This window comes from Eptesicus fuscus, chromosome 7, assembly GCF_027574615.1.
Source record: "Eptesicus fuscus isolate TK198812 chromosome 7, DD_ASM_mEF_20220401, whole genome shotgun sequence".
Classification (NCBI taxonomy): Eukaryota; Metazoa; Chordata; class Mammalia; order Chiroptera; family Vespertilionidae; genus Eptesicus; species Eptesicus fuscus.
The window spans coordinates 36722554-36750104 of record NC_072479.1 but is presented as its reverse complement, the minus strand read 5'-3'; the positions used below and the strand labels follow the sequence as shown (position 1 = coordinate 36750104).

At 41.6% G+C, this 27551-nt stretch overlaps 2 protein-coding genes across 5 annotated transcripts in view; both read right to left on the bottom strand.

Moving 5' to 3' along the window:
• Nucleotides 1-16734: 16734 nt before the first annotated feature.
• BBS10 (Bardet-Biedl syndrome 10) lies at nt 16735-19772 on the bottom strand. Its single transcript, XM_008143830.3, has 2 exons — nt 19545-19772; nt 16735-19148 (listed from the first exon to the last, which is right to left on the bottom strand). Exons 1-2 carry the CDS (start codon nt 19727-19729, stop codon nt 17186-17188), a joined length of 2148 nt encoding a protein of 715 aa, XP_008142052.2. The 5' UTR covers nt 19730-19772; the 3' UTR covers nt 16735-17185.
• A 3353-nt stretch (nt 19773-23125) lies between these two features.
• OSBPL8 (oxysterol binding protein like 8) overlaps nt 23126-27551 on the bottom strand; it is a 182313-nt gene continuing 177887 nt past the window's right edge. For all 4 annotated transcript variants that reach the window (XM_028148630.2, XM_008143827.3, XM_028148635.2 and 1 more), the window contains one exon: nt 23126-26730. In XM_028148630.2, coding sequence (XP_028004431.1) covers nt 26598-26730 — 133 coding nt within the window. In that variant the 3' untranslated portion in view covers nt 23126-26597. The remainder of the gene's footprint in view (nt 26731-27551) is intronic.

Here is a 27551-nt window from a genome sequence, read left to right as displayed (position 1 = left end):
TGGTGCAAGGAGACTGATGTCAACAGGCTGCGTTCATGCTGCTTGCTGTGCTGTGAGCAGTAAGGACCTTTGTCGCTGAACAGAATCTTGTTTCTTCTGCCTGCACCCATGTAACAGTGATAGGCCACCTCACTGCATTGAAAGTAGGGTAAAATCAACCTCGACCAGACCCCGAGGGGAGGGCCTATGAGTCCTGGGAAAAACAAACAGGGAGTTGAATAAATGAGTCTGCAGCTCACCAGAGACATTTGGGCTAGAGATAAGAGATTTGGAAATCATCACCAGAGAAGTCATAGTCTAAGCTATGAATCTGAATCATGTCATCCAGGAAAATTTTATGAAGTGGGAAGGGAAAGGAAGAGAGGGGCCTCTAAGGAAAGAAACCTGAGAAACACTGACATGTATGGGGTAAGGAGAAGGGAACTCAAAAAGGAGATTAAAATGATGCAAGTGTTTTCCTACTTAGTCTCTGTATCTCAGTCATCTTTGATTCCTCTGCCTTCTTCTCCTGCATCTAATTGGTTGTTAATTTCAGCTAATCTTTGAATCACACTTTGTCCCACACCCATCTCTTCTTTCCATTCCTAGCTTAGACTCCACATCTGTTGCATAGATTTTTTGCAGTAACCTCCTAATTGGTCTCTTTGCTTTGGTTATATCACAACAATCTATTCTACACAGTGCTGCCAAATTAGTTTCCTTAAAATATCACTTGGATTACCTCACTTCCTTGGTTAGAAGGAGTCCACAGTTCCCTGGTATGTCTGGGATTCCTATTTTATCTGAACCCACTGACTCTGATTCTTTTTTTTTTTTTTAATATTTTATTGATTTTTTACAGAGAAGAAGGGAGAGGGATAGAGAGTCAGAAACAACGATGAGAGAGAAACATTGACGAGCTGCCTCCTGCACACCCCCTACTGGGGATGTGCTCGCAACCAAGGTACATGCCCTTGACCGGAATCGAACCTGGGACCCTTCAGTCTACAGGCCTATGCTCTATCCACTGAGCCAAACCAGCTAGGGCCTGACTCTGATTCTTATCACAGAACAAGAATTGGCATTAGATGCCCTGGCCGGATGCCTCAATTGGTTGGAGTGTCATCCGATACACCAAAAGGTTTTGGGTTCAATTCCTGGTCAGGGCACATACCTAGGTTTTGGTTCAATCACCTATAAGGATACATATGGAAGGCCATTGATCGATGTCTCTCTCTCTCTCTCTCTCTCTCTCTCTCTCTCTCTCTCTCTCTCTTCCCCCCACCCCCCCACTTCTTCTCTTTCTCTAAAAATCAATAAAAATATATGCTCGGGTGAGAATAAAGAAAGGATTGAAATTAGAAGGAATAAAATTTAATTGTGAGAGAGAAATAGCAAAAGAATAAGGGTGGGGAGAAAAATGAAAAGGACACAGTAGGCTGTGAGGAGGAGTTGTCTTTGTCCACTATTGGATGAGTCTCATTCAGGGCTAAGTAAGCCATGACCTGCATGCCAAATCCAGCTTTCCACCTGTTATTGTAAATAAAGTTTTATTTGAACACAGCCACTTCCAGCATTTGCAGTTTGTCTCTGACTGCTTTTGTGCTACAACAGCAGAGTTGAGTAGTTGTGGCAGAAACTATCTGCCCCACGGAAGTTTAAAATATTTACTATCTGGCCCTTTACAGAAAAAAATGTGCCAACCCCTGGTCTAGTTACAGCTGCAATATGTGAGATATTAAAGCTCCAGGAATGTAGAAAAGGATATTTTAAGAAGTGATGCTAAGAATTATCAATTGGATGGCTCCCTGCCGACAGCCTTTGAAAGGTTCCAGTAAAGATTTGAATTACTTTTAATGCTGGACAGTTTCTTTGACTAAGTGTTCTCAGAGATGGAGCCACAGCACCATCCCAATTAAATCCCCTTTGTGTATAAATCCTTTGGCATCTTTGTTTACACCATTAATCTCCCTTCTTAAATTTCTCTTCACATTTCCATGTCTACTTTATTCCTTTAAATTCCTTCCCTGAAATTCTAGCTCAGTTTCTGTCTCCTTTGCTTTCCCTGTCCTTTGCTGAACATAGTAAATTTACCTTGCATGCCAATAGCTGCATTTAATCAGAGCTTCCTCATTCAAACCTTGTAGGCTGCTATGTACTTTTGGTTAATCTTTTCACGGTGTGGACCAACTCCCCACAGATCACCAGCTTATTAAATCCAAGGAAGTGTCTTCTACATCTTTTTGTCACTTCCACAGCTTCTGGCAAAGGGACTTGAATAAAACTGTGTTTGATAAATTTGCTTATAAATAGTGACATCATCAGAAATACTAGAAAACAGATTTTCTAACTCCCAAGCCCTACAGAAGTGTTATGCCCAAACATTTTCACACAGTCTGGGTCAGTTTTTAAAAATATATGTAGATATTTTTATTGATTTCAGAAAGGAAGGGAGAGGGAAGGAGAGATAGAAACATCAACGATGAGAGAGAATCATTGATCAGCTGCCTCCTGCTGATCTCCTACTGGGGATCGAGCCCGCAACCCAGGCATGTGCCCTGACCTGGAACTGAATCGTGATCTCCTGGTTCATAGGTTGATGCTCAACCACTGAACCAAGCCAGCAAGGCTGGGTCAGTTTTTAAGCTGCTGGATTACTGTGCAAAATTCCAAACCTTACAATGAGCAAGTGAGGGTGATCGGCTCTGATTACCTTGTTGATGGCGAGGCTTGGTCGGTGCCCCTGAACTCCTTACCCTCTCTGAGTGCTGGCTGCTTCCTAAGCCCCTGCTCGGGGAGGCAGCCTCCTCAGCGTTCTGCAGCCGTGTGTGTAGCAGCCTTCCATTGGCGCCATCTGTGACCATGGTGGAAGCGTGGGCTAATGTCCTCCTTTTCTGTTTTAGGAAACATGTCTCCAGGAGTTGTTTCATATATTTCATTTTTAGTTTTAAAAAATACCTTTTAATGAAATATAACATTCATCTATAAAAGTATACATATCATAAATGTACAGCACAATGACTATCACAAACTGAACACACCCGTGTAACCAGCTTCCAGATCAAGAAAGAGTACGTTATCCATACCAGTCAGTGGCTCCCCAGCCCCTCTGCAGGGGTCGGCTCTACTGATGTGTCACAGCGTTGACTAGCTTTGCCAGGTGTCGTACCTTATAGAAATGTCATCATACAAGATGCACATGTGTAGAAGGCTTATTTTGTTTGTGAAATTCATCCTCGGTGTGGAGAACAGTTGTAGACTGTTTCCCATTGCTTTGTAATCTCTATATATAATAGCCTAAGTGACCATTTGACCTGTCAACTCAACCAGTCTACCAGTCACTATGACATGCACTGACCACCAGGGGGCAGATGCTCAATGCAGGAGCTGCCCCCTGGTGGTCAGTGCTCTCCCACAGCAGGAGCGTCACTCAGCTGACTGATGGGCGGGTGCCAGATGCAGGGCTCAAGGCTGGCTGCCGCAGCCCAGAGACCACAGCGGAGCGGCAGCAAGCCTACCAAGCAGCAGCCACAGGCATAGCGGGGCCAGGATGAACAGGAGCAGCAGGTGGTGTTGGACTGCCAGTTTTGGCCCAATCCCCGCAAGCTGAGGGACCCCACAGGTGCATGAATCCGTGCACTGGGCCTCTAGTAGATAAATAAAATGTGGTAAATTTATACAATGCAATCCTATCCATTTTTTTCACTGACAGCATCTTATATTGGAAATCTCAAGAGCTCAGCTGTTGGAAGTGAAGTCCAATGCTGCAATGAACACAGTACTATTCAGGAATCTTTAATTTCACAAAAAGCTTAATAGCATCAGTGTCTGGCCTAAGGATAAGATTACAGGCATTCTATCAGCTTCTGAGCCAGGAAAACCCGTTTTACTTCGTATCTGTTATTGTTTTTATATCAAATAATAGTCTCTTAAATTCCATTGTTAAGCATCATTGTTGATTTTGGAACTGTATTCATACAGCAACATCTTTTCAGAATAAAAATAGAGCAACCAAAAAGGTCAGCACGTACATTAAAGTAACTTGATTTATCATCTCTGAAAACTCCCTCCCTTCATGCTTTACATAGTTGTAAACGTCTTACTTTTAATGAAAAAAAAAAAAAACACCACTGTACTATATTTAGTTTACTTTGATGTGTTTATTCCTTCCACCAAAACTCACACAGACACACACACAGCTCAGTCTCACAGACCGTAGGGTTTTAGCTACAGCACCACTAGACAGGTTAAACTTCATCGTGACAGTCTTCTATTGATTAACATTCTTTGGAAAAAATCCAAAACCCATGTTATAGGAAAATTCACAATGTTATAGTACCTCTCCATAAAAGTGCCTGCATAGAAGTGTATTTTTTAAAGCTCAGGCTTATTGAGGTATAATTTATGTATAGAAAAATTCACACTCTTTACTCTACAGTTCTATGATTTCCAACAAACACACACTCTTGTAACCACTACCACAATCACGATAGAGAACACCCATCACCTCCTAAAGTTCTCACACCCTTTTGCAGTCAACTCCCGGCAGCCACCTCTCTCATAAAAGCACTAGAGGCCCGGTGCACAAAATTCGTGCACGGGGCAGGGTCTCCCTCAGCCCAGCCTGAACCCTCTCCAATCTGGGAACCCTCGATCCTACTGGGATAGGGCCTAAACGGGCAGTCGGACATCCCTCTCACAATCCAGGACTGCTGGCTCCCAACTGCTCGCCTGCCTGTCTTCCTGATTGCCCCTAACCGCTTCTGCTTGCCAGCCTGATGACCCCCTAACCACTCCTCTGCCAGCCTGATTGATGCCTAACTGCTCCCCTGCCAGCCTGGTCACCCCTAACTGCCCTCTCTTGCAGGCCTGGTCACCTCTAAATGCCCTCCCCTGCAGGCCTGGTCCTCCCAACTGCCCTTCCCTGCAGGCCCAGTCGCCCCCAACTTCCCTCCTCTGCCAGCCTGATCACCCGTAACTGCCCTCCCCTGCAGGCTTGACCACTCCCAAGTGTCCTCCCTTGCAGGCCTAGTCCCTCCCCTGCTGGCCATCTTGTGGCGGCCATCTTGTGTCCACATGGGGGCAGCCATCTTGGACCACATGGGGGCAGCCATCTTGTGTGTTGGAGTGATGATCAATTTGCATATTACTCTTTTATTAGATAGGATATGCAGTGTTTCCCCTCCTTTGTCAAACAGAGCAGAGCAGAGGCTAGTTCCTTGCTACCTCCTTAGCCTTTGCCGGCAGCGCTTCCCCTGCCCCGCCACACCCACCACCCTGGCCTTGTCCTCTCCACACTTACACACACACAGCTCACCCCTGTTGTCTCTTTTACCCAGAACTCTCTTCTCTTCCTGCTGCACTGAGTCAACTCCTACTCATCTTTGAGATCTCAGTTCAACATCATTTCCTCACATGTGAAGCAGTGATTTGACATTGGTTAATGTATTATTTGATTAGTGTCTATCTTCCCATTAAACTGGGAGCTTCATGAGGGCAGGGACTCTGCTGGATTTTCTCACGATCATATTCTTATCATGCAGCTCAGTAGTAGGTGCTCAATAAAGACTAAGTAGATGAATATTTACTTTGAAGCCAGCACAGTTCTAAATGCTTAACTTTGACTTTTTTTCAAGGGTGCAATACAATAAATATTATTATTCCTGTTTTACAAGTGTGATTATCTTAAAACATACATATATATATATATATATATATATATATATATATATATATATTTTTTTTTTTTTTTTTTGCTATTTCTCCCTTCAGAGGGTAGAGCCTAATTCCCCTCCCACTGAGTGGGAGCGGACGCAGTGACTCATTTCTCATGATGAGAACACAGCAGAAGGGACAGGGTCAGAAAAGACCTTGGGCCTCCTCCTTGCTCTCTCTGTCGCTGGCCGGGAAGCCAGCTGCCATGCGGTGCAGGTGCCTCAGCAGCCCCATGGAGAGGCTCCTGTGGTGGAGGCACGGAGGCCTCCTGCTGACAGCCCTGTGAGTGAGCCAAGTAGGTCCTTTCAGCCAACCACTTAAATGACTGCAGCCCGGACAATGTCTGGCCTCTGGCAGACCCTGAGCCAGAAGCACCCAGCTAAACCACTCCAGATTCCTGACTCACAGAAACCGCGTGAGAGAATAAATGCTTGTTATTTCGAGCTACTAAGTTAGGGTAATTTGTTATGCAACTATAGATAACTGAAAGAACTGATGAGGGAAGTGAAGTTCAGCAAGTTTAGGCAAGTTGTTAAAGGTCACACAACTAGTAAATGGCAGATCCAGGATCCAAACGCAGGTCTATGAGGCTCTACAGCCCATATCCCCGTGCCAGGCTGCCTCCTAAATGTGCTTAGTCTGGCAAATGCAAAATCATTTGACAGCGCAATTATAAAGTCTGCAGATTGGGCCGTGTTATAGCTTCAGGAGGTTGCTTTCTGGATTTCCAAAGAAGCTGCTGACTGGAAGAATTTCTGAAAGAATGGTGAATAAAAAGGCATTCTAATGAAGAAGTTTAAGTGTACAATGCTATTTAAAGAAATTCTGTGAAATTCTTTAAATTCTGAGGACATTTTGTTGTAAAGATGTTTTGAAGATGAGACTGAAGCAAGTTTGCTATAAATTAGAAAAGAGATAACTTGAAAATAACCTTTTCCTTAGCTATATTATGGTATTGTAAAATAGATTTCATTGAGTGTTAATGAATTATACTAAATTACTTTATATATATATACATTTGTGTTTCATATTGTTTATTATGTATCTCTAATATAAGTATGCATTTGAATACTTATATTTAGTATTTATGGAGGAATAACTGGAATTCAGTATTTCCCTGAGATTTCTTTGTTACCATCCCCAGGGCCCGAGCCTTGTAGTGGGCACAAAAAGCACCAATCTAAAACACAACCTTAACTGGCCTTTTAAGCTAATTATATGCATGCCCCGTAGTCTTCCAGTCTACACTGGTTAGACCTGATATCTCCATCCCATCATCCTGGAATGACTCATTTCCCTTTCTCTCTCTCCACCTTCCATTTTCCTAACCAAACTAATAAAACATTCCTTTCATCTAATAAATCTGCTAATCTGGATTTTCTTTCCTTATTAAAGTGTTGCCACTAGTTCCCTTCTCCTGCAGGAACACTGCTGAGCCATGGCAAGCTCTGGAGCTGTGAACTGGAGAGCACTCTCTCTCTTCTCTATCTGTGATTCCATCTTTATGTATCTGGAGTGGGATTCATTGAAGAATTTCTATTTAGTGGCACAGAACATAGAACACCTAGGTTTCCCCAATAACTTTTCTTTTTCGGAGACTCACTCGCCCTGGAGCTGGAAAACATTTATAATGCCATAAAACAACACTTGGGTCTCTTTGGCCAAATGAAGCCCATTCTAATGATTCTTTCAAAGCTTATGATTAAAATCCAGTCTCCTGTCCATGTCACAGTCCTTTCCCCGAGGACAGCTCAGCTGTGTGATGGGAGGCGTGGGCCTTCCTTCTCCATCCCTCTCCCTGGGCCTGCTCCTGGGTTGGTGGCATGAGTGGAGACCGGGGAAGAGTTCAGCCCTGTGCACATGTGAGTGCTGGCACACTGGCAGTGACACTGTCCAGTTTCAGTTGGTCCTTGCTGCTACTTTACCTGACACTGGCAATGTCTATAGGGATGGAGCTTTAGGAGACCGAATAAATAATGCCCCTCCCACTGGATGGCAGACATGGGAGTCAGGCTGGTCACCCCTAACTGCCCTCCCCTGCAGGCCTGGTCCCCCCAATTGCCCTCCTCCCCTGCAGGCCCAGTCACCCCCAACTGCCCTCCCCTGCCGGCCTGGTCGCCCCTAATTGCCCTCCTCTGCCAGCCTGGTTGCCCCCAACTGCCCTCCCCTGCTGTCCTGGTCACTCCTAACTGCCCTCCCCTGCTGGCCATCTTGTGATGACATGGGGGCAGCCATCTTGTGATGACATGGGCGTGGCCATCTTGTGACCACATGGGAGTGGCCATCTTGTGTGAGGGTGTGATGGTCAATTTGCATATTACCTCTTTATTATATAGGATCTGGAATCAATGGTGGAGGGATAAGAATGCCCCTATTTTACCTGATGCTAAATATTTCCAAAGGAGCAGTTGTGAATGACAAGAGACTCTAAGAATTATGCATATTTTACCATAATGTTCATCTAACCATAAATGTGATTAGACCATAGCACAGTGTCGTCAATACATGGCTATAGACTTGGAAATAAAATTTTCTACTGAAAGCTACTCTTTAAAAAGAACAAGTAATTGTTTAGAACAGAGACATCAGTCACCTGGAAGAAACAGAACGGCTCTCAGGCCTGTAGGACTCTGCAGGGATTTGGCATTTTGAGAAAAAACTCTCCATTAGAGTTTAGGCACATTGGAAACAAACAAAAATGGAGTCACCGAGGCAAATGTTGGTTGGGTCAATCCAATCACTGCTGAGGAGAAGGGAACCTTAGTCAGTCTTTCAGTGGGTCCCATCCTATTTATTCATTGATTCATTGAACTTTATTGAGTGCCTACTAGGCCAGGCACTATCCTACATGCTGGAAATGAATAAGTCAGAGTCTTCATGGAGTTTGCATTTTAGTGGGAGAGTCAGTCAATAAACACACACACACACTCTCTCTCTAATAACATGAGGTCAGTGTTTTAAAAAAGGAACAGGGAAGGAAGATAGAGATTGAACGAGGGAACATGGCATTATGTCACATGGAAAGGTCAAGAAAGGTAACGCTGTGGAGGTGATATTAAAACAGAGACACAGGAATAAAGTGAGGAAGTGAGCTACCTGAAGATCAGAGGGGAAGAGAATCCTAAGGAGCCAGATCAGGAAGTGGAAAGCGCCAAGGCTGGAATGAACTTGTGTGTATTCAAGGAACAGAAAGGCAGCTAGTGTTGTACTTGTTGGTGCTGTTTGTCAAATGTTCTGGTTGTCTCTCCTTCCAAGCACAAAGTAGGACTGCACTGCCTGGTTCCTCTGTAGATGGGTGGGCCATGTGGTGAGTTCTGGACAGGGAGTCATGAGCAGAAATGACATCTACCATCAATGGAGAGACCCAGTGAAAGGCCCTTTGGGGCACTTTTTTTTTTATGTGTCTCTGGCATGGTGATGGAAATGTTCTAGATCAAACATGTCAAACTTGTGGCCAGCAGGCCGCATGCCTCAGCCCACTGGCTGTAAGTTTGACATGCTTGCAGCTGCTCCATCAGCCTGAAACTAAGAGTGAGGAAGAAAACAGTGTGGGAACAGAGTCCCCAGCTGATCCCTAATAGATATGAATGTGAGCAAGAAATAAATGTGTGCCTTGGATGGGTAGCTCAGTTGGTTAGAGCATCATCCTGATATACCAAGGTTGTGTGTTCGATCCCCGGTCAGGTCACATACAAGAATCAACCAGTGAATGCGTAAGTAGAACAACAAATCGATGTCTCTTTCTCTTTCAAATAAAATTTTACAAAATTAAAACAAAAAAAGGAAATTTCTGTGTTTCAAGTCTCTGAGGCTTAGAGTTGTTACCTCACTATGGCATAACCTGTCCTAACTGGTATAGTGTAGCTGGTGGGGAGAAAGCTAGAGGGAGAGTGGTAGGGGATGAGGGCTAAGGTATAGGCAAGGGACAGATCATGCAGAGCTTTATAGACAATAATAAATTTGGATTTCATTCTGTGTGAATGAAAAACCTTTGGAGGACTTTGAGCAGGGTAATGACATGATTTGCATATAAAAAGAATCACTCAGTCATGTAGGGGAAAGTCCTTGTTCATGGGAAATACATATTGAGGTATTTGGGGATAAAGTATAATATCTACAACTTATTCTCAAATAGTTCAGTAAAATGTGTGTTCTGTGTGTGTGTGTGTGCGCGTGTGTGTGTGTACATGCACTATGGGAGTAAAATGGTAATTGGTGTATCTAGATGAAGGGCATGTAGATGTTCATTGTACTTTTCAACTTTTTTGTGGGTTCAAAAAATTTTTAATAAAACATTGGAAGGAAATGTTTTTTTTTTAATAAAACATTGTAGTTCACTTTAGAGAACTACAAAGTAAGAGAAGCAAAGAAAACCATTAGGAGGCTGCTGCGAGACATGAAGTGTTTTGGGCTGGTGTGTTTCTCAATCGTGAGGAACAGGCAGATTTGAAATCTACTTTGTATGTGGAGCCAGCAGGATTTGCCGACAGATTGATTGGTTGTGGGATGTGAAGGAAAGAAAGGAGTCAAGTTATCTTTTAGGTTTTTGTCCTGAGCAAGTGGGAGGTCGGTATTGACATTAAGTGAGATGGAACAGCAGGGGAAGGTTTAGGAGTTGGGAAATAGCAATTCTGTTTTGGACACATGGTGGTGAGCATCCCGGTGGGGACTGGATTGGTAGTTGGATAAATGAATTGGGAATTCAGCGAAAAGACTGGCTGGAACGAAACAATTTGGAATTATCAGCATGTAGTGGTAGCCAGGTCGTGGACAGAATCCCTCAGGAAGCAAGTGTACGTGGAGAAGAGGATCAGGACTGAGCACACGGACAGACTGGGGGGTGGATCATGAAGTTAAATGGATTTCTCTTCTGATTCTGAGTAACCACCTGATTATTACTTTGACTTCCCGTATCAGTCTATCCATAACGGAAAGATTGGTCAGATGAAGTTGGAATATTCTAGTTCTCAGGACGGTTTTCATTGTAAATCAATTGATCACACTCACAAGTGTGGTTTGAGTCAGCCCCTGAGACAGATCCATTCCCAGTGTGCTGACAAAAGCTGATGGTCAGTCTGCATAAGAGGAACAGACCCAGGGCTGGAAATTCCCCGAGGAAATGAATAACACACTGCTTGCTGGCACTTTTCATTAGCTCACAGTAGCCGCAAAGAAGGAATGTTCCCAGAACTGGTGAGAAAACCTCAACCCAGGAATATGTAAGAGAATATTCCTCTGTAGGTGATAAACCTTTCCAAAGTTCTATTGATTTGTCCCGGTGCTGCTCATGTAGTTTCCCTTCCATGCTGGTCTTGCATTTCTTTATAGCAGAATCCCTATTACTTTATTACTATTTGGAGAGTATTCTCTATGTGCTTGCTCTTAATCCAGCTTTTAAATTTTATTTCATTTTTGGATGGTACTCAAAGGGTTTGAAAATAAAAATGGTATAAAGTACACACTGAGAATTCACTCTCCCACCTCTTCCCTGGGCATGTTTCCCTCCCAAATCACTGTCACTACCCATTTATTTTGTGCATCGTCTAGAATTCGGGTTGTTACCAATCTCTTGCTGCCACGGAAAATAAATAAATAAGTACATACATACACAAACATACAGGGTGGGGCAAAAGTAGGTTTATAGTTGTTCATATGGAAATAATACAATAATTAATAATACAACCATAAACTTTCCCATACTCAAAACTATAAACCTACTTTTGCCACACCCTGTATACATGGTGTCTGAGCGATTGTTTCTGTGTTCTTTGTTGTCCTGTGGTGATGGGAAAGACATCATATTCCTTTTGGGAGGGGATGAGTAATTTCTGATCAAAGTTCAGGCTCTAATTACATTCCTTCCCCACTTCCCTTTTAGTCTGAAATATGGATACCATGACTCTAACATGATTGCATAGCTCCTCTAGCTACAACAGTTCAGGGATGTTCAAATTCAACTATTTAATGCCTATTGTTTTGGGGATAAAAAAAGGCTTGTGCTGACCCAATGAAGAAAAAGAAAAAAAGAGGTTCATAAAGGTTATTGGAGAATATGTGCTTATGGGAGGTGGACTAAGATGTAACTTAATAATTAAAAACTCAGCTAAGAAGTTAATACATATATTTGTCCTCTTTTTCTCTCCCATGTTGTAGCAGGTTGTAGCTTTCAAAGATAGCAGCCTCAATATATCTCATCCCACGTGCTCTTCTTATAACATGATATTGCACTCTTCCCATTGGTGGGGCCTGTGTTCCCTCCCCTTGAACTTCAACCAGAATACAGTGGGAGATGTACAGCTAAGTCCAGGCAACTCCCAGAAATAAGAGACGTATTAATAGTGATTCAAATCTAGTAAGTTTTAAGGTTATTCATTATACAGCAACTAGAGGCCCGGTGCATGAAATTTGTGCACCGGGGAGGGTGTCCCTCAGTCCAGCTTGCACCCTCTCTAATATGGGACCCCTCAGGGGATGTCCAACTGCAGTTTAGGCCCGATCCCTGTGGAATCGGGCCTAAACCTGCAGTTGGACATCCCTCTCACAATCGGGACCGCTGGCTCCTAACCGCTCACCTACCTGCCTGATTGCCCCCAACTGCTCCCTTGCTGGCCTGATTGCCCCCTAACTGCTCCTCTGCAGGCCTGATTGCCCCCAAATACCCTCCCCTGCTGGCCTGATCACCCCCAAGGCTTTTATTAGTATAGATATGACCCTGCACAGAAAATTTTACTAACCCTGCTTTACAATAAGGGCTTGACGATTGAATCATTAGGACCAGACACCAAGATTTCCTTTCTTTGAATAGTGGAGGGAATACTTATCTTGTCTTTAAGTTGCCCGGAAATTAAAATGAGATAATGACTTAGAAAAGTATAAAAGCACCATATAAAGACAACTGTCTTTTTAATGAAGTGGTAAAATGAAAAACACTTTTTATTCTCCCCTTCCTTCCTTTACAGCTTTTATTTAAACTTTGAAATTTATAAAAATTTCACTCCAATTTTCATTTCTTTACATTCAACATTATTTTGCATTGGTTTCAGGTTTTATATTAGTTACAGAATAGTGGTTAGACAATCATATACTTTACAAAGTGTTCCCCGATATTTCTAGTACCCACCTGGCATCATACCATCATTACAACACTACTGACTATATTCCCTATTTAAGTGACAATGGGTTTACAGGTTCCTTTCAGTCTTTCTTTTGTGTTGCTCGTCCTTCCTTTTCTTTCTCACTTCTTCCCTCATTTTCTTTATATAGTATCTCAATTGGCCATCAAAACTCAGTGAAGGCACTGGGACACGCTTCACCCATTTTACAGACCAGGAAACTGAGGCCAATTCCAGTTGGCTGTGGAACTTGACTCAGCACACAGGAAGCCCTCAGAGCCATGCTCTTTGCGCTTCCTAAGAGGCAGCCGCCCGGCAAACAGAACAAACCTTCCAGTCAGGCTTCCGAGCCTCTTTCTCGAGGACCTCTTCATTGAGGATGCTCCACATTCTTTCCTCTCCCCCCATTCTTTACTGCCCCCCCTCTCCGAAGCAGGTGGAAGGCTTCCCACTCACTGCCTATGCATGCTCTGCCATGGGGCAGGGTGTCGCGAGCTTGCTTTTGGGTCAAGGCAGGAGCAGGAGTCACCGCCTCTGAAGTGTGAAGGCCGCCTGAGCGTGGCCGGTTAGCACTGAGAGCTTCTCTGAATCACATCAGTCAGTCCAGTACCCTGCAGTGCAGCACCCCTCCACTGAGGTGGCACCACCCCTCAACCCCCGCCTCAGGGGTGAGGGTCCTTGCCCCTCTGCCAGGAGTCCTTCCATGCCCCTTGATCCCTGGCTGGGCCCACCCACGTCTTGGGGGCACTGCAGAACCTCTGTCTCTCTGCAGATGAGGCAGATCCCTGCCCTAGGTCTCTGCAAAGCTATGAATCTGTGGCCAGAGGCCTGGTCTGGGTCTCAGCAACCACATGCCTGCAATGTTCCCCAGGGACCCCCGGGAGGGGCTGGGCGGGCCCGGCCATGCCCCCCCTGGTTGCCGATCTCCCCAGGGACCCCCGGGAGAGGCTGGATGGGCCCGGCCATGCCCCCCCTGGTTGACAATCTCCCCAGGGACCCCCGGGAGAGCCTGGGCGGCCTGGCCATGCCCCCCATTTTGCTGATTTCCCCAGGAACCTCTGGGAACATCTGGATGGGCCTGGCCACGCCCCCCTAGGTTGCCGATCTCCCCAGGGACCCCCGGGAGCTGCTGGGCAGGGCAGCCATGCCCCCCCAGGTTGCCGATCTCCCCAGGGACCCCCGGGAGCGGCTGGGCAGCCCGGCCTCGCCTCCCTGGGGCAGCGATCTTCCCAGCGACCCCCGGAACTAAGAGGACTGGGTGCCGCCATCTTGATCTTCTCAACAGCCGGATAGGCCACCCGGAGTCCCGCCCCCCAGCCTCCCACCGGCCCAATCGTGGGCGTAGCGGAGGCGCGGTCAATTTGCATGTTTCTCTATTATAAGGTAGGATAGAAAACAGGAACATGGTCCTGACTTTTTTCTTTTAGTTTTCACCCGAGAATATTCTTTTTTTTTTTAGAGAGAGGAAGGGAGGAAGGAGGGGAAGAGAAACATTGTTGTGAGACAGACACATATATTAGTTGTCTCCTGTTTGTGCCCTGACTAGGTCTGGGGTATGGAACCTGCAACCAAGGTACATGCCCTTGACTGGGAATAGAACCTGAGACCCTTCAGTCCATGGGCCGATGCTCTAACCACTGAGAAAAACCGGCCAGAGAGTCCTGACTTTTAATCGTCTTTACATTGTCTTTGGTCTCGGTTCCTTAATTTTTTTTATTCAAATTTGTAATTTTGTCTGTTCTTATTGCAGGCCATCTCAAATCCTTTGTGGAAGAGGGTTTAAGTACGATATAATTACATTTTAAGAGTGCTCTTCTATCTAACCCAATGATAGAAACTCCCTGGTGTTATTCTATAACCCATGAAAGCAAGCCTTACCACAATTTTTAAAGGATTTTTTTATTTTAAAAAAATTTGCTTTCTGTACATCTCTTCTACATTTTTGCCTTCTACTCCCTCCAGATTCTTTTTCCATTAAACCTTGATAGAAATAATTATGACCTCATCAAATGACTCACTCACCAAATAGTTCCTCAACAGACATTGTGTGCCAGATATTAGACCAGGTGCCAAATATACAAAGACTCAGTACCCAGCTTACACAGGGGCTCCTAAACTAGTGGTAATTCACAGCTATAAAACACCCACCATATGTAAGGCAATGGGCATGTCTGGAAAAGTCTTTGAATGCCTTCAATGATGGAGAAGTATTTAAAACAACAACAAAAGAATAATAAAGCAAAACTATCAAATGACCTGAAAGGCAATTAAAAAAAAGTAAGTGGAAAAAAGTATACAGCAATTTTATAGTAGGTTCACATAACTATGAGTTCAGTATAAGAAATAGAGCTAATTTATTTATTCACAGAAATAATGTTATGACGTAAACCTTATAAAATAATTTATACTTAATGTAAAAGACTATGAGATATTGCATTATAGGATGTTATAATTTTTAAATACATTATTAGTCACCACTTTTTTCAAGTTTACCTGTAATTACATTTTTAAAAGTCAGTTTTCCTAAATTTAATCCCAACCCAAGTAGTGTCACTATCTATCCATTCACCCTTGAGGAAAGGTGCGTGAAGGCAGGAACCGTATCTACAGTATTTGTTTGCCGGGGTCTATTCAGCACCTGGCATATTGTAAGCCTCATCAAGAATTTGTTGAGCCGAAACCGGTTTGGCTCAGTGGATAGAGCGTCAGTCTTGCGGACTGAAAGGTCCCAGGTTCGACTCCGGTCTAAGGGCATGTACATTGGTTGCGGGCACATCCCCAGTGGGGGGTGTGCAGGAGGCAGCTGGTCGATGTTTCTCTCTCATCGATATTTCTGGCTCTCTGTCCCTCTCCCTTCCTCTCTGTAAAAAAATCAATAAAATATATATTTAAAAAAAAAAGAATTTGTTGAATTACTACATTGGAAATATGTACTTAGGAGAACAGATTAAAGATAACAGTTTTATTCAACAAACACTTCTAAGTACTTGGTATAAACACAACATTGTCGTGGGTGTTACACAGAACTAAAAGTAGAAGACACTGTCTTATTCAAGGGTAGATGCACATTACTTGCATTTATAAACCTTTCAAATAAAATAAAAACGTTTAAAATTCACATTGGAAATAAGTAATTCTTAAATTATTTGTTACTACTAACGTCTGGCCATGCACCAAGTACAAGAAGAAACCAGCAAAAACATTTATTATTTTTACAAGCTCTTAGGGGCCAGGGAAAAGTTAAAGTATGAATTCATATCCTTTCTGGAATTAACTTTCAACTACAAAAATGAAAATATGTTCACAGTGCACAGAGTCCTATTCTGAGTAGCATATATTCAATGGCATATGGAGGGTGAGAAACTCTTTAGGCTTTCCAATGCAATGGAAATAAACAAGAGACCATATGAAAGTAAAAATCAATTTATGGCCGAAACCGGTTTGGCTCAGTGGATAGAGCGTCGGCCTGCGGACTCAAGGGTCCCAGGTTCGATTCCGGTCAAGGGCATGTACCTTAGTTGCGGGCACATCCCCAGTGGGGGGTGTGCAAGAGGCAGCTGATCGATGTTTCTCTCTCATAGATGTTTCTAACTCTCTATCCCTCTCTCTTCCTCTCTGTAAAAAAAAATCAATAAAATATATTAAAAAAAATCAATTTATGTTTTTTGAGAAAGGAATAGATTTTGTACTCATTGCTTTAGAAATCATGAGTAATTATTTTACAGAGAGGAAAGGAGAGGGATAGAGAGCTAGAAACATCAATGAGAGAGAAACATCGACTAGCTGCCTCCTGCACACCCCCTACCGGGGATGTGCCCGCAACCATTGTACATGCCCTTGACCAGAATCGAACCTGGGACCTTTCAGTCCGCAGGCCAACGCTCTATCCACTGAGCCAAACCGGTTTCGGCATGAGTAATTATTTTAAATGAAGTAAATAATATATTGTAAACAATTAAAATAGGATGGCATTTGAAGACCTCATCCAAATCCGAGATTAAATGATTCTATGAACTAAATACAGACAGGCGAGGGAACAGAGCTGGAGAGTGAAAAGGTGCTCTAATGAAACTCCCTCCCCCAAACAGACGGACACAGAGCTGAAACCCAGGGACATTAAGAAGTGTCTGTGTGGGGGGAACACATAGTCAGGTCTTAGCTTCCTTCAGCCAGGAGGCTTTATCCTCAGAATTGTTCCGTAACAATCCAATATTTGTGTCTGAATGTGTGCTGGCCTCTTAGTGTACTTCCTCTAAAGACTTTTTAAATTATGCTGTTTTCCTACCTAGACTGAACTGACTTGAGAATCAATAGTCATATGCCTGCTTTACTTTATGGCTTGAGTTAGACTATAACTGTTTAATAAAGACTTTCCAACTTCATAGCTCTTCTTCTGACTCTTGATCATACATTTCCTGAGGCTGTCTCTTAATACTGATTACCAAATCAATGGTTAAAATTTTTGCCAAACACTGAAGAACTGAAGTTAGTAACTGGTATTTACCGGATACCGATTCCAAACCTGTCTGACTGCTTCCCATGGGTTGGTTGGTTTGCAGTGCGTGGAGAGCTCTTACATATACTTGTGGAAAGCTCTGATTTCCTTTCTTAGATTTATACAGGATTTTGGGAATGCCTAAAAGTGCATTAGCTATTATCATACCAACCATGGTTGCTTCAGATTGCTGGCATTTTTTGACATAGTTGAGAAGATAGTAATGTAACAAGATCTCAAAATTACCGCCCACTGGCAAAACACAACCTGCTGATATAGATGAGAAACAGTAGCTCTGGAAGGTACCCATCTCCAATGACTTACATCTCACTGGCAACATACTGCCCTTTCCACCCATTTCTGTGATCGATAAATTTTCATAAGAAGCTTCTAGTCTAGGGTTTTCTGCAGTTGACTCATTAGTAGGATCACCATCAATAAACAAATCATGGTCATCAATTATCCTGGTTTTGTTTGCAGATAAACATCTCACTTCATCTGTCTGGTGTGTATCCACTGGTGTCACTTTTGGTTTTGAACAAGGAAAACATGTTTCTAATTCTACACTTGGAACTACCGAATTTGAATATACTTTTAAATATGTGTGAGTTTTTGCCAGTTCACCTTCGTTCTTTTGTGGCCTTTGTATGGAGCCATTAACAATATCTGGTAACTGATTACTTTCCCTATTCTTATAAATAAGAGGACTTGATAGATAATTTTGGTCACTGGTTTGTGTCATGTAACTCAGATCAAGGTCTTTAAATAACTGCCGAAGCATTTTAAATGCTCCATGGAAAGCAGCCTCATGTTGTTCCACAAGACCCTGCACAGGTCCACAAAGAACTATGCAGTGTGGTGTAAATGAACATGTGCTAATCAAGCCAAGATGAACGTACCTTTTGGATCTAAGGATAAGGGGCTTACAAAATTTCACCAAAGCAGTGCACGAGATTTCATACTGTGAAGAGGCTTGTGGCAGCACAAAGGGAGAAAGGCCAATGATCCTCTGAATAAGAGAAATTTCTTCAGATGATAAACATTCCACCACTGATATGCCATTCAACTCTGCATAATAAATAACTAAGTCTGGTTGTTTCACACTAGATAGGAGCAATTTTACATTTTGATTCTGTAAACTTTTCATTATTGCTTTTGTCCTTTCCATAATCCAAAGTTGAGATGTCTGAAACTGTGCCTCTGAATTTAGAATGAACTCTGATCCAGAAGTTGAAAAGAGAGGCTCAATGGTTTCTGTTACTAACGCTATTCTTATGTCACCATCTGCTGGACAGTACACAGAAAAGTCTCTGTGAAGCACAAGCCCAGCCAGGATCCTGGAATCTGAAACAGGAAGGCCAGTGACACCAACGTTCAGCTCTCCAAAACAGTCATCCACTAACTCAAATACTTCTTCAAACCCACTTTCACAAGGCATACACTTGAAAAAGTAGTCACACATCAACTGTGAAATAAAGTTGTGATTATTTCTTCCCACTCTCCCACAAAAGTATGCTTCTAAGAGCAACTCGAAAGAGCTCCTACACAGTGTTCTCTCTTTAGTGGATGAAGAAAAGATGGACAAAAAGTGTCTACTCAAATATTGGTCCACAACGTAGTCTAATATTTGTGTCTGAAATGTTAGAAGAGCTTGGGAAATACATTTCCACCGACAACAAGTTTTCCAATGCCTTCCATGAGTTTGAATATTTTTGGAAATCAAAGAATCTTTTTCTTTGTCTGTGACTGCTTGAAGTCCTCTGAGCAAATGGCAAAGAAAGATAATAAATGTCTTAGCACCATCTCCTGTTTTTCTTAGATGACTGGAAACACATGCCACCATCACCCTGTACAAAAAAAGAAATAAAGCAACTCAGATTTTCAGTGGGCTGCCTTCCTACATCTAGACCAAGTTGAAACCATGTTTTCACAGCTGTAAGCATAAAATGAGAGTGCTGTCCCTTTGGTATGTCCTTAGTTTTAGTTTTTCCTTTTCCAGGTTACTGGTTCCAGTCCTAGATTCTAGGGTTGGCTGCGGCGGGGAGGAGTGAGAAACGCTAAGAGTTGGTAAGATTTGGTGTCCAGTATGGTGTTCGCTGGGGCAGCGCTCTCGCCCTGAGCACACACTGGTCTCACCCAGAGTCATTTCCCCCAGCAGCACAGCCTCAGGGGCACTGAGTTCCGGGAGATGGCCTGGGTGACCGTCAGAGGACGCTCAGGGCTGGACTGTGGGGCGCGGGTACCTGGCTAGGGGATGCTCTAGGTGAAGCGCCGCCAGAAGGCGGCCTCCGTCCCGGCTGAGCAGCACCTCGCCGGTGGGCTTCGTACACAGGACCTGCCGGCCCTCGGGCCCCACGCAGCCGCTCACGATGGCTTCCAGCGCCTGCGCGACCTGCAACGCCGCCTTCACAGACCCTGCCGCAGCCATCGCCCTTCGGGTCGTGGCGGGCTGTTTGCAGAACCCCAGGGCGGCCTGGAGGGGGCGGGGCGCGGTTTGGCAGGAAGCGGAAAGGGCGGGGAGGACGCCGGAAACCAGGGCAGCTCGGCTTCTTGGTTGGGCGAGGAGACTGCTCTTCCGCCCACTCATCAGACAGGCTGCGCTGCGGGCCAGTAGCCCGCGAAGATCCGGGAGCGGTGTGACTTCCCGGGTTGCCCCTGCCCAGAACCGCTGGCCCTTCCCCGGGTCGCTAGGTGCATGGGTCCCCCTCCAGTGGCTTCACCGCTGGCCCTTCCCCAGGTCGCTGGGTGCATGGGTCCCCCTCCGGTGGTTTCACCGCTGGCCCTTCCCCAGGTCGCTAGGTGCATGGGTCCCCCTCCAGTGGCTTCACCGCTGGCCCTTCCCCAGGTCGCTGGGTGCATGGGTCCCCCTCCAGTGGCTTCACCGCTGGCCCTTCCCCAGGTCGCTGGGTGCATGGGTCCCCCTCCGGTGGCTTCACCGCTGGCCCTTCCCCAGGTCGCTAGGTGCATGGGTCCCCCTCCAGTGGTTCCAGCCGCCACCTCCCGCCGTCGGCGCGGTAGTGGAGCCCTTGTGAGGGAGGGAACGGACGCGGCGGGGCCGACCTCGGCTAGTTCAAAGCTCCTTGTTTCGCAGCAAAACCTCTGCCTTGAACCCACACCCATCAGCTGCTCTCCGCATTCACGAAAGCAATTTGGGGTTGCAGGATAGATGGCGGGGGCCTGGGTAGGGTCACAAGCTGCAGGCTTTCTGCTTTTCGCAGGGTGCTTTGCAGCATTTCCTGGACTCAGGCATCACTACGGAATGCCAGCCACCGTAATTTTCTTGAACTTTAGCAGAGGTGACGTGAATGCTTGGCCACATTGGTTAGTCGTCAATAGTATGCTTTAAAACACAGTGCTGTAACATTTACTGGATACAATCCAACGGCAGGAAAGAAAAACATAGTGTTAGGCAGAAGGAACATACTCTTTTACATATTAAAACACAGATGAAGTGGTCAAGAGCATGGGCTTAAGATTTAGGTCTGGGATTTGCTCTGCCATTTATCTGCCAGCAAGTAACTATTTCTGCCTCCAAAATCTCTCAGATTTAAACAAATGGAGATAATAGGTATGTAAATGAAAAATCTCAAGGTTTTGAGGAGGGTGTTTACAAAGCGCCTTTTTGCATGGTGCCCAGCACATTCTAAGCACTCAGCAGTCTAATAGTTCACCCACCAAATTACTGTGACATGTCACCTGTATGGACCTACTCTCTCTACAAGAAAGGGGTATTCTGTAAGGTGCAGAAGAATCAATTAGGATAATAGCATAACACAGGGCATCCCAGAGTGTGGCCAATATTAGTAAGAAAAGTATCTTGTATCTTTTCATTGAGGTTGAACAGTGAGGGGCTGTTTTCCTTGCTCCTTATTCCCATGTTCTATAAGCTATAAGCCCTTCCCTCCCTACCCCCAATTAATAAGAAAGAACCAACGGACTACTAGTCAGAAGCCACTGGACCCTGAGGAGAGAGCAAGAAAGGGAGGGCAAGAGGATGAGGAAAACCAAGGGAAGAGTCATTTCTTGGAACTTATCTGATGTCATTATACACATACTAGTAGCCCATTTGCAGGAAGAATCCTGCAAGTGGCCACTGTGGCCGCGTGCGCTGCAGCTGCCTCCGCCGTTGCAGCCACCACGCCTGCACCCCACGCCGCTGCTGCCCGCCCCACTCAGGCTTTCCCTCTGGCAGCCACCTTGCTTTCCGCTTTTCCTCCCTCTTCCTTCTAAGTTGTCTTCAGTCTTCACCCCTCCCTCCCTCAGCGTATGCAAATTAACCGTCATCTTTGTTGGGTAATTTGCATACTTGCCCTGATTGGCTGGTGGGTGTAGCGAAGGTGCGGTCGATTTGCATATTACCATTTTATTAGGTAGGATAAGTGATTTAAGAGGAAAAAAAACTTTTTCATGTGGGTTTTGTGTGTATGCTTCTTTAATAGTAAGGTGTTTGTTTTTCTGGTTCTACCCATCACAAAGGGGTTACATTACTCAATAAAGATTGGAGCAGAGGATTATTCCAAACATTTAAAAGTGGTGGAAAAGGAATGGATGCTGCAGTCAGACTTGGATCCAAACTTGTGCTTGTTATTACCCTTATTCTATGAAGCTTTTGGAATCATTTAACTTCTCTGAGCCTCAGATTCTTCCTCTATTAAAATCGGGTTAACTTCCACTTACCTTAAGGTTATTATGAGTATTCAAAGAGAAATGAATATAAAGTACCAAGTAAAGCAAGCATTAGGGATTCTAACTGTTAAATCCCTTCCAAACCCTGCACCATCCTTCACAACTACACCCATCAAATTTTTTTTAATTAAAAAATTAGGACTAAGTAATTTAATGTGTTATATTCAAAGTCATATGATCACAATTTGCTTTTTAAAAATTTTATTTAGAATGCCTACTTGTAGAAGTTAGCATAATTTTACAGATCATTAGAAAAATTCAATTCTTTGTCTCTGCACACATAATAATAGGTTAGGAATAATAGATTAGAAATGTAATACATTACAAAACAGTAGCCTATGACTATCTGTACATTTACGATGCACCTCAAGGAAAAGAATTTGACAGTGTGCTCTACTTACACTGCAGATAACATACTTTTATTCTATTATACAAACTGACCAGTGGTAGTATGAATTTATAAGTGGCCATCAATCAAAATATTTAACTTAGATGTATATTTAGCATGCTAAAAAGTGAAAAAATTTTCAACTGACATTCTGTGGCTCATCAGTTCAAATGTTTTGTGGCATTTTTCTTTAAATAAATTATAATATTATAATACTAAAATAATTTTACATGATAAATACAGAAAGACAAAATTTTCTAGAAAGTATATTCACATTCATTTTGTCATGGGGTTCTTGTGGCTCTTCTAATTATGTGAATCATATTAAGGAGATACTGGTCCTATACAATTTTAATAGTCCATCTTTAAATAAAAACTGTAACAAAACAAACTATATTAAGAGTAACAAAAAGTAAATTAAATATACTAAATTCACACGATAGGTAAACAAAATGAAACCAAATTACATAATAGTGGCAGATTATATATTTTTAAAGAATCTCCTTTTCCATATAATCAGAAGTTGAAATGTAAACTTAGTGATTTGTGTGGGTCACCTCCCACCATCGGTTCAAATTGGAAAATTTGGTATAAATGCTAATTTTAATATTTTAGTTCTGCACATTTAGCATAATTCAAAATAATTTATAGCATCATATTTGGCTCAACAGTAATGTCATTATCAACTTATGTCAAACAAACCCCCAAAATATATTCACTGCTCACTAGAAATGCTAAACACTGGAAACATGGAATTTTATACATTTATTTTCTTAAATATTTGACTAAGATAAGTCTTCAAAAAGTTAAAACCGCCTTTCAAAGAATTTTGTATATTTATGGCACAAGTTGACACCCAAAACAGTGTGAATTCCATCGGAAAGGCACTGCTTACAATACTCAGAATAATCTCACAAGTCTACTTCAATGAGTCTGAGAGTGAAGAATATATTTGAAATAGGTAAATAAACAAACCCTTATAAAAGTACAGCATTACCATTGAAATATACTTAGCTATATAAAAGGAAATAAGGTGACAAAGAGAAATGACCCTTTATGACACTTAAGCCTATAAACACTTTGAATCATATTATATAGTTTTGTAACACAAAATGAGTAAAAGTATTTTCTTAAAGGCACAAAAGCGTGATACTACTAAATGAGAGTTGTATTTTACAAGGCCAACTTTTTCAATGGAATGGTGACAAAGTTTACACTTTATAAATGATACAAAAAGTACTGACATGAAATACAGTAAATATCTATTGCTGAAACGTACTTATTTCACATGCCCTGTTTATTGTCTTTTCCTGGGCCAGTTACCCCTCATTAAATGGTGAATAACTGAAAGCATAATACACTTAACAACCAAAATAGAAATGCACATGTCAATTATTACCTAAATTTTCAAAAATTGTGAAAAAATACAGTTTTTGATCAAATGAAAATAAACAGGACATAAGATCTTAAATCATAGAAATCATTATAAAGTTCTCAGACAACTGAGAACTGTAAATCACAATTTTTATGAATCCATGTGTGAAGGAAGAGTAATTCCAGGTAGAGAACATTCAAAGTCAATAACATATATGGCTAACTACAAAGTTAATTTTGTGTTTTAAAAGATTCACATACTAAACCTGGTATAAGCATTGATCTAAAACTAAGCCACCAATTCCTGAGTTTTGTGTTCAGTTTGCAGAAAGGAACTCATACAACTAAAAGCATCAGAAGACCTTTGGATTAGATATATGCTTTTAGTGTATAAGGAACAGTCATAAGTAACCCTGCTTTCTCATTGAAATAGTTTCTGACTCGTTGGGTAATCGGAACCCATAACATCTGCCCTAAAGGAAAATAAAAAAAGTAAAGAAAATAACTACATTTCCAGTCTTAGAAGATACCTATACAAATAAACACTATTTAGACCAAGTGTAAATAACCCACAAGCGGATAAGACTAAAACCCCAAAAGGGGGTTATCAACAAAAATTTTAAGTTTTCAGGGTTTAATGATGAAATGACTTTGTGATCAGCCAATTAAGTTATATGTAATATAAATTAATACTAATTTAAACCATAAAAAAGATCAAATTGTACAATATTTACAAAATATATATCAGTGAATAGGCAGTTGAGCATAACATTGGTAACAGAGAGTACAAAAATTGTATTGACAAGAATGAAATACAAGCAAAAAACCCCCACTTGTTCTAGTGTAGTCACATTATACCTATACTTATACTAGGTATAGGTACATCTTATTTATGTTTTAATCAATTTAAACAACGTTTTACATGCACATACATTGTTTTGCCAAAAATACACAGGAAATGGCTCTTCATAAAACCTTAGAATATTTAAGATAGCTATAATGGTTGGGAGAGAGGGGGAAGCAGGCTCTTTATAATTTTCAATTTTCATAATTTAGCAACCATTCTTTGATTTTATATTTATCATGGCATTAAACAGCTGATTGTAATTTTACTAGTGTCTAACAGTCTCTTCTCAGTCAAAGGCAAATGTAGCCAGAGCAATTATTCTGCCTTTATTTTCAAAATTGATATTTTTAGGTTTCTAAGGTATGTCTTAGAACATGTTCCTAAACTTAACTTATATTTATAAAAATTGCTTTTGAGGACTACATTTATGTAAAAAACAAAGTAAAAATATGAATCTGAAAAGTAGGAAAAGTTTGTCTGAAAAGAAATCCTGAAGAATTATGGTTTTGTAACAGAATGAAGTTACTAAGAACCAAGGAGAATAAAAAATTAAACTTCAGAACTTGATGCTCTTCTTAGATGCTCAACTTATTGCACATTTTAAAGAAACCAATTTTATTGTACACATAAATGCCACCACACAAAGCATCTTTCTTTTATTTGGCTTTTGAAGTAAAATGTTGGTTATAATTTCTCCTATTTATTCACTGAGCACACTAGAGTCTAAATGAAAGCTAAAGTAAGTTCTTCATAATGAAAAAAAAACCCATGAATTATCAGCATTTTATATGCCTTATAATTACAATTTTCAACCGGTGTGCTGTGGCAGGCACACTGGTGTGCCACAGATTTTGTTTTTCTGCAAGAATTTTTAAAACATGCAATATTTGACTATTTATTTAGTCAGGGGCACTGACCTCTTTTTCCTTCAAATAAAAAATGACAACAGCCAATACAACAGCTGTTCAGTGTAAATGAATCAAAATTATATCTACTTTTTGTCAGATCAGCAAAATATATATTTTTTGGTGTGCTGCAGAATTTTAGTAATTAGTTTATGGGTGCCATCAGATGAAAAAGCCTGAAATTTGCTGCCATATATATATCTCTAGATTTTGGCCTGTGTTATCAGATTGAGTTAAAAAAACAAAAATAAGAAAAAAGGACAGCAACCAATTTTGACCACACTTTTATCAGCAAGTGCTTAAGGTAATATTATACAGATATAAGAAAGATACAATCAACAGATCCAAGTAGCTGTATACCATTTTTATATTGATATACACCTGTATACATTTGTACCTTTATCTATAAATACTAAATTCAAGGGTCCAAAAAAAAAAAAAAAATCTTGTGTAAACTTTAAAAAAAGCAAGTTGCCACCTCATGTCTCTCAATATATCAATTTTGACCACTCTTTTTCTTGCTTTATCTAAGAAGACAATTGAGCTGGGGGCTTGGAAAATGATTTATTTATTTATTTATTTTTTGGGGAAATTATTTTTTAAACACTAGAGTGTATTGAACTATTATTATAATATGTTTATTATCCCATCATTTTCTATTTTGTAATTCCTTATTGATAAAAGTTTGTGCCTGTTATGAAGAAAATAGTTACTACACATATATTTATAATATTGATAACATTTTTGTTATGACCATTAGTGCTATATCTCAGAACATATTATAGAATACAAAGACTTACTATCAGGTATACATAAGACACAGTTGTGTATACATGTGGATTTATTATACTCACATGTAGACACATTCTCACAAAAGCTAGAAATGTTCTGGCACGTAACACATAGCTCACTTTAATAACCAAACAGACTAGCTCGTTTCAGGTTAAGGATAAAAGGTATGAAAGATCAACACCTCTGCATTTATCTCTAAGGTTTTGTTTCGAAATATAGTGATGTATTAATAAAACCGAACCAACTTGAACATTGATCCCAGGCCGAATCTGATCATTCCAGTTCATTGATTCACTGTAAAGAGCTATTTAAACATGAAGTTTATTACAACTTGAAGAAAAATCAGGAGGAAAATGATGAAGTAGTCTTTTTGTTGCAAAAAATAATCCGTGGTAGGTGCGCTTGAAACTAAATGATTTCGAAGAGCCGTAATATTTCTACAAAAATAAGGAACAGTAAATTTTTAAATTATTTGTGAAAAATGTTAGCACAGAACTCATAATTTCATATATGGCCACAGAGCACTTAATTACTGTAACAAAAGTAACTATCTCAATCACTGCTGCCTGAACAAGGAGCTAATTATGCTATTATTAGGTCTTGTATAAATCTATATTCCACATTGTACCAAATATATACTTAATGCTGTGCATCAAACATAATTATTAGTTTGATGATGTAGAAATATATCACCTTCTCTGTTATTACAGTGGCTTTAAAACAAAAATTTTGCTTCTTAGTTGGCTCACTAAAGTTCTTTATCTTTACTTTCGGAAGACAGAGGTGGAATTGAAGAAAAATCCTAAATTACCCAGGAAAAAATAATGTAACAGATTTCATGACGTTCATAACTTAAGAGAATGCTCTATGGACATTTCATATGCAAATAAAAATAAAATGTCAATTTAGTTATGAAGTGAGTTTAAAATATCCTCATGCCACCCTAACTGCTTCTGGCTAAAAAGAGCTGATTAGTGAAGACCTTTTCTTTTTCTGACTTCTTCTATTAAAGTGTCTTACTACTACAGAGAAAGAAAAGGAGGCAAAACAAACAAGTAGACTCAATTTATAAACATAATTAAATTAGAAAATGTGAGCACGTTATGTTAGGGTCAGAGATACCAAGATGCAGAAGACAGGCTCCCTGCTCTAGAGGAGCTCATGGTCCAACAGGGGTGAACAGACACATACAAAAATACCTGTAGTGTAGTAAGTGCTCAAAAGGAGTATGTACGGAGAGCTAAACAAGCTGAGTGGA

Excerpts from the sequence above, each read along its gene's own strand:
- BBS10 (XM_008143830.3), bottom strand. The coding sequence starts at position 19,729 with ATGGCTGCGGCAGGGTCTGTGAAGGCGGCGTTGCAGGTCGCGCAGGCG. Across the intron at positions 19,149-19,544 it reads CTAGAGCATCCCCTAGCCAG|GGTGATGGTGGCATGTGTTT; the intron begins GTACCCGCGCCC and ends TTTTTTGTACAG.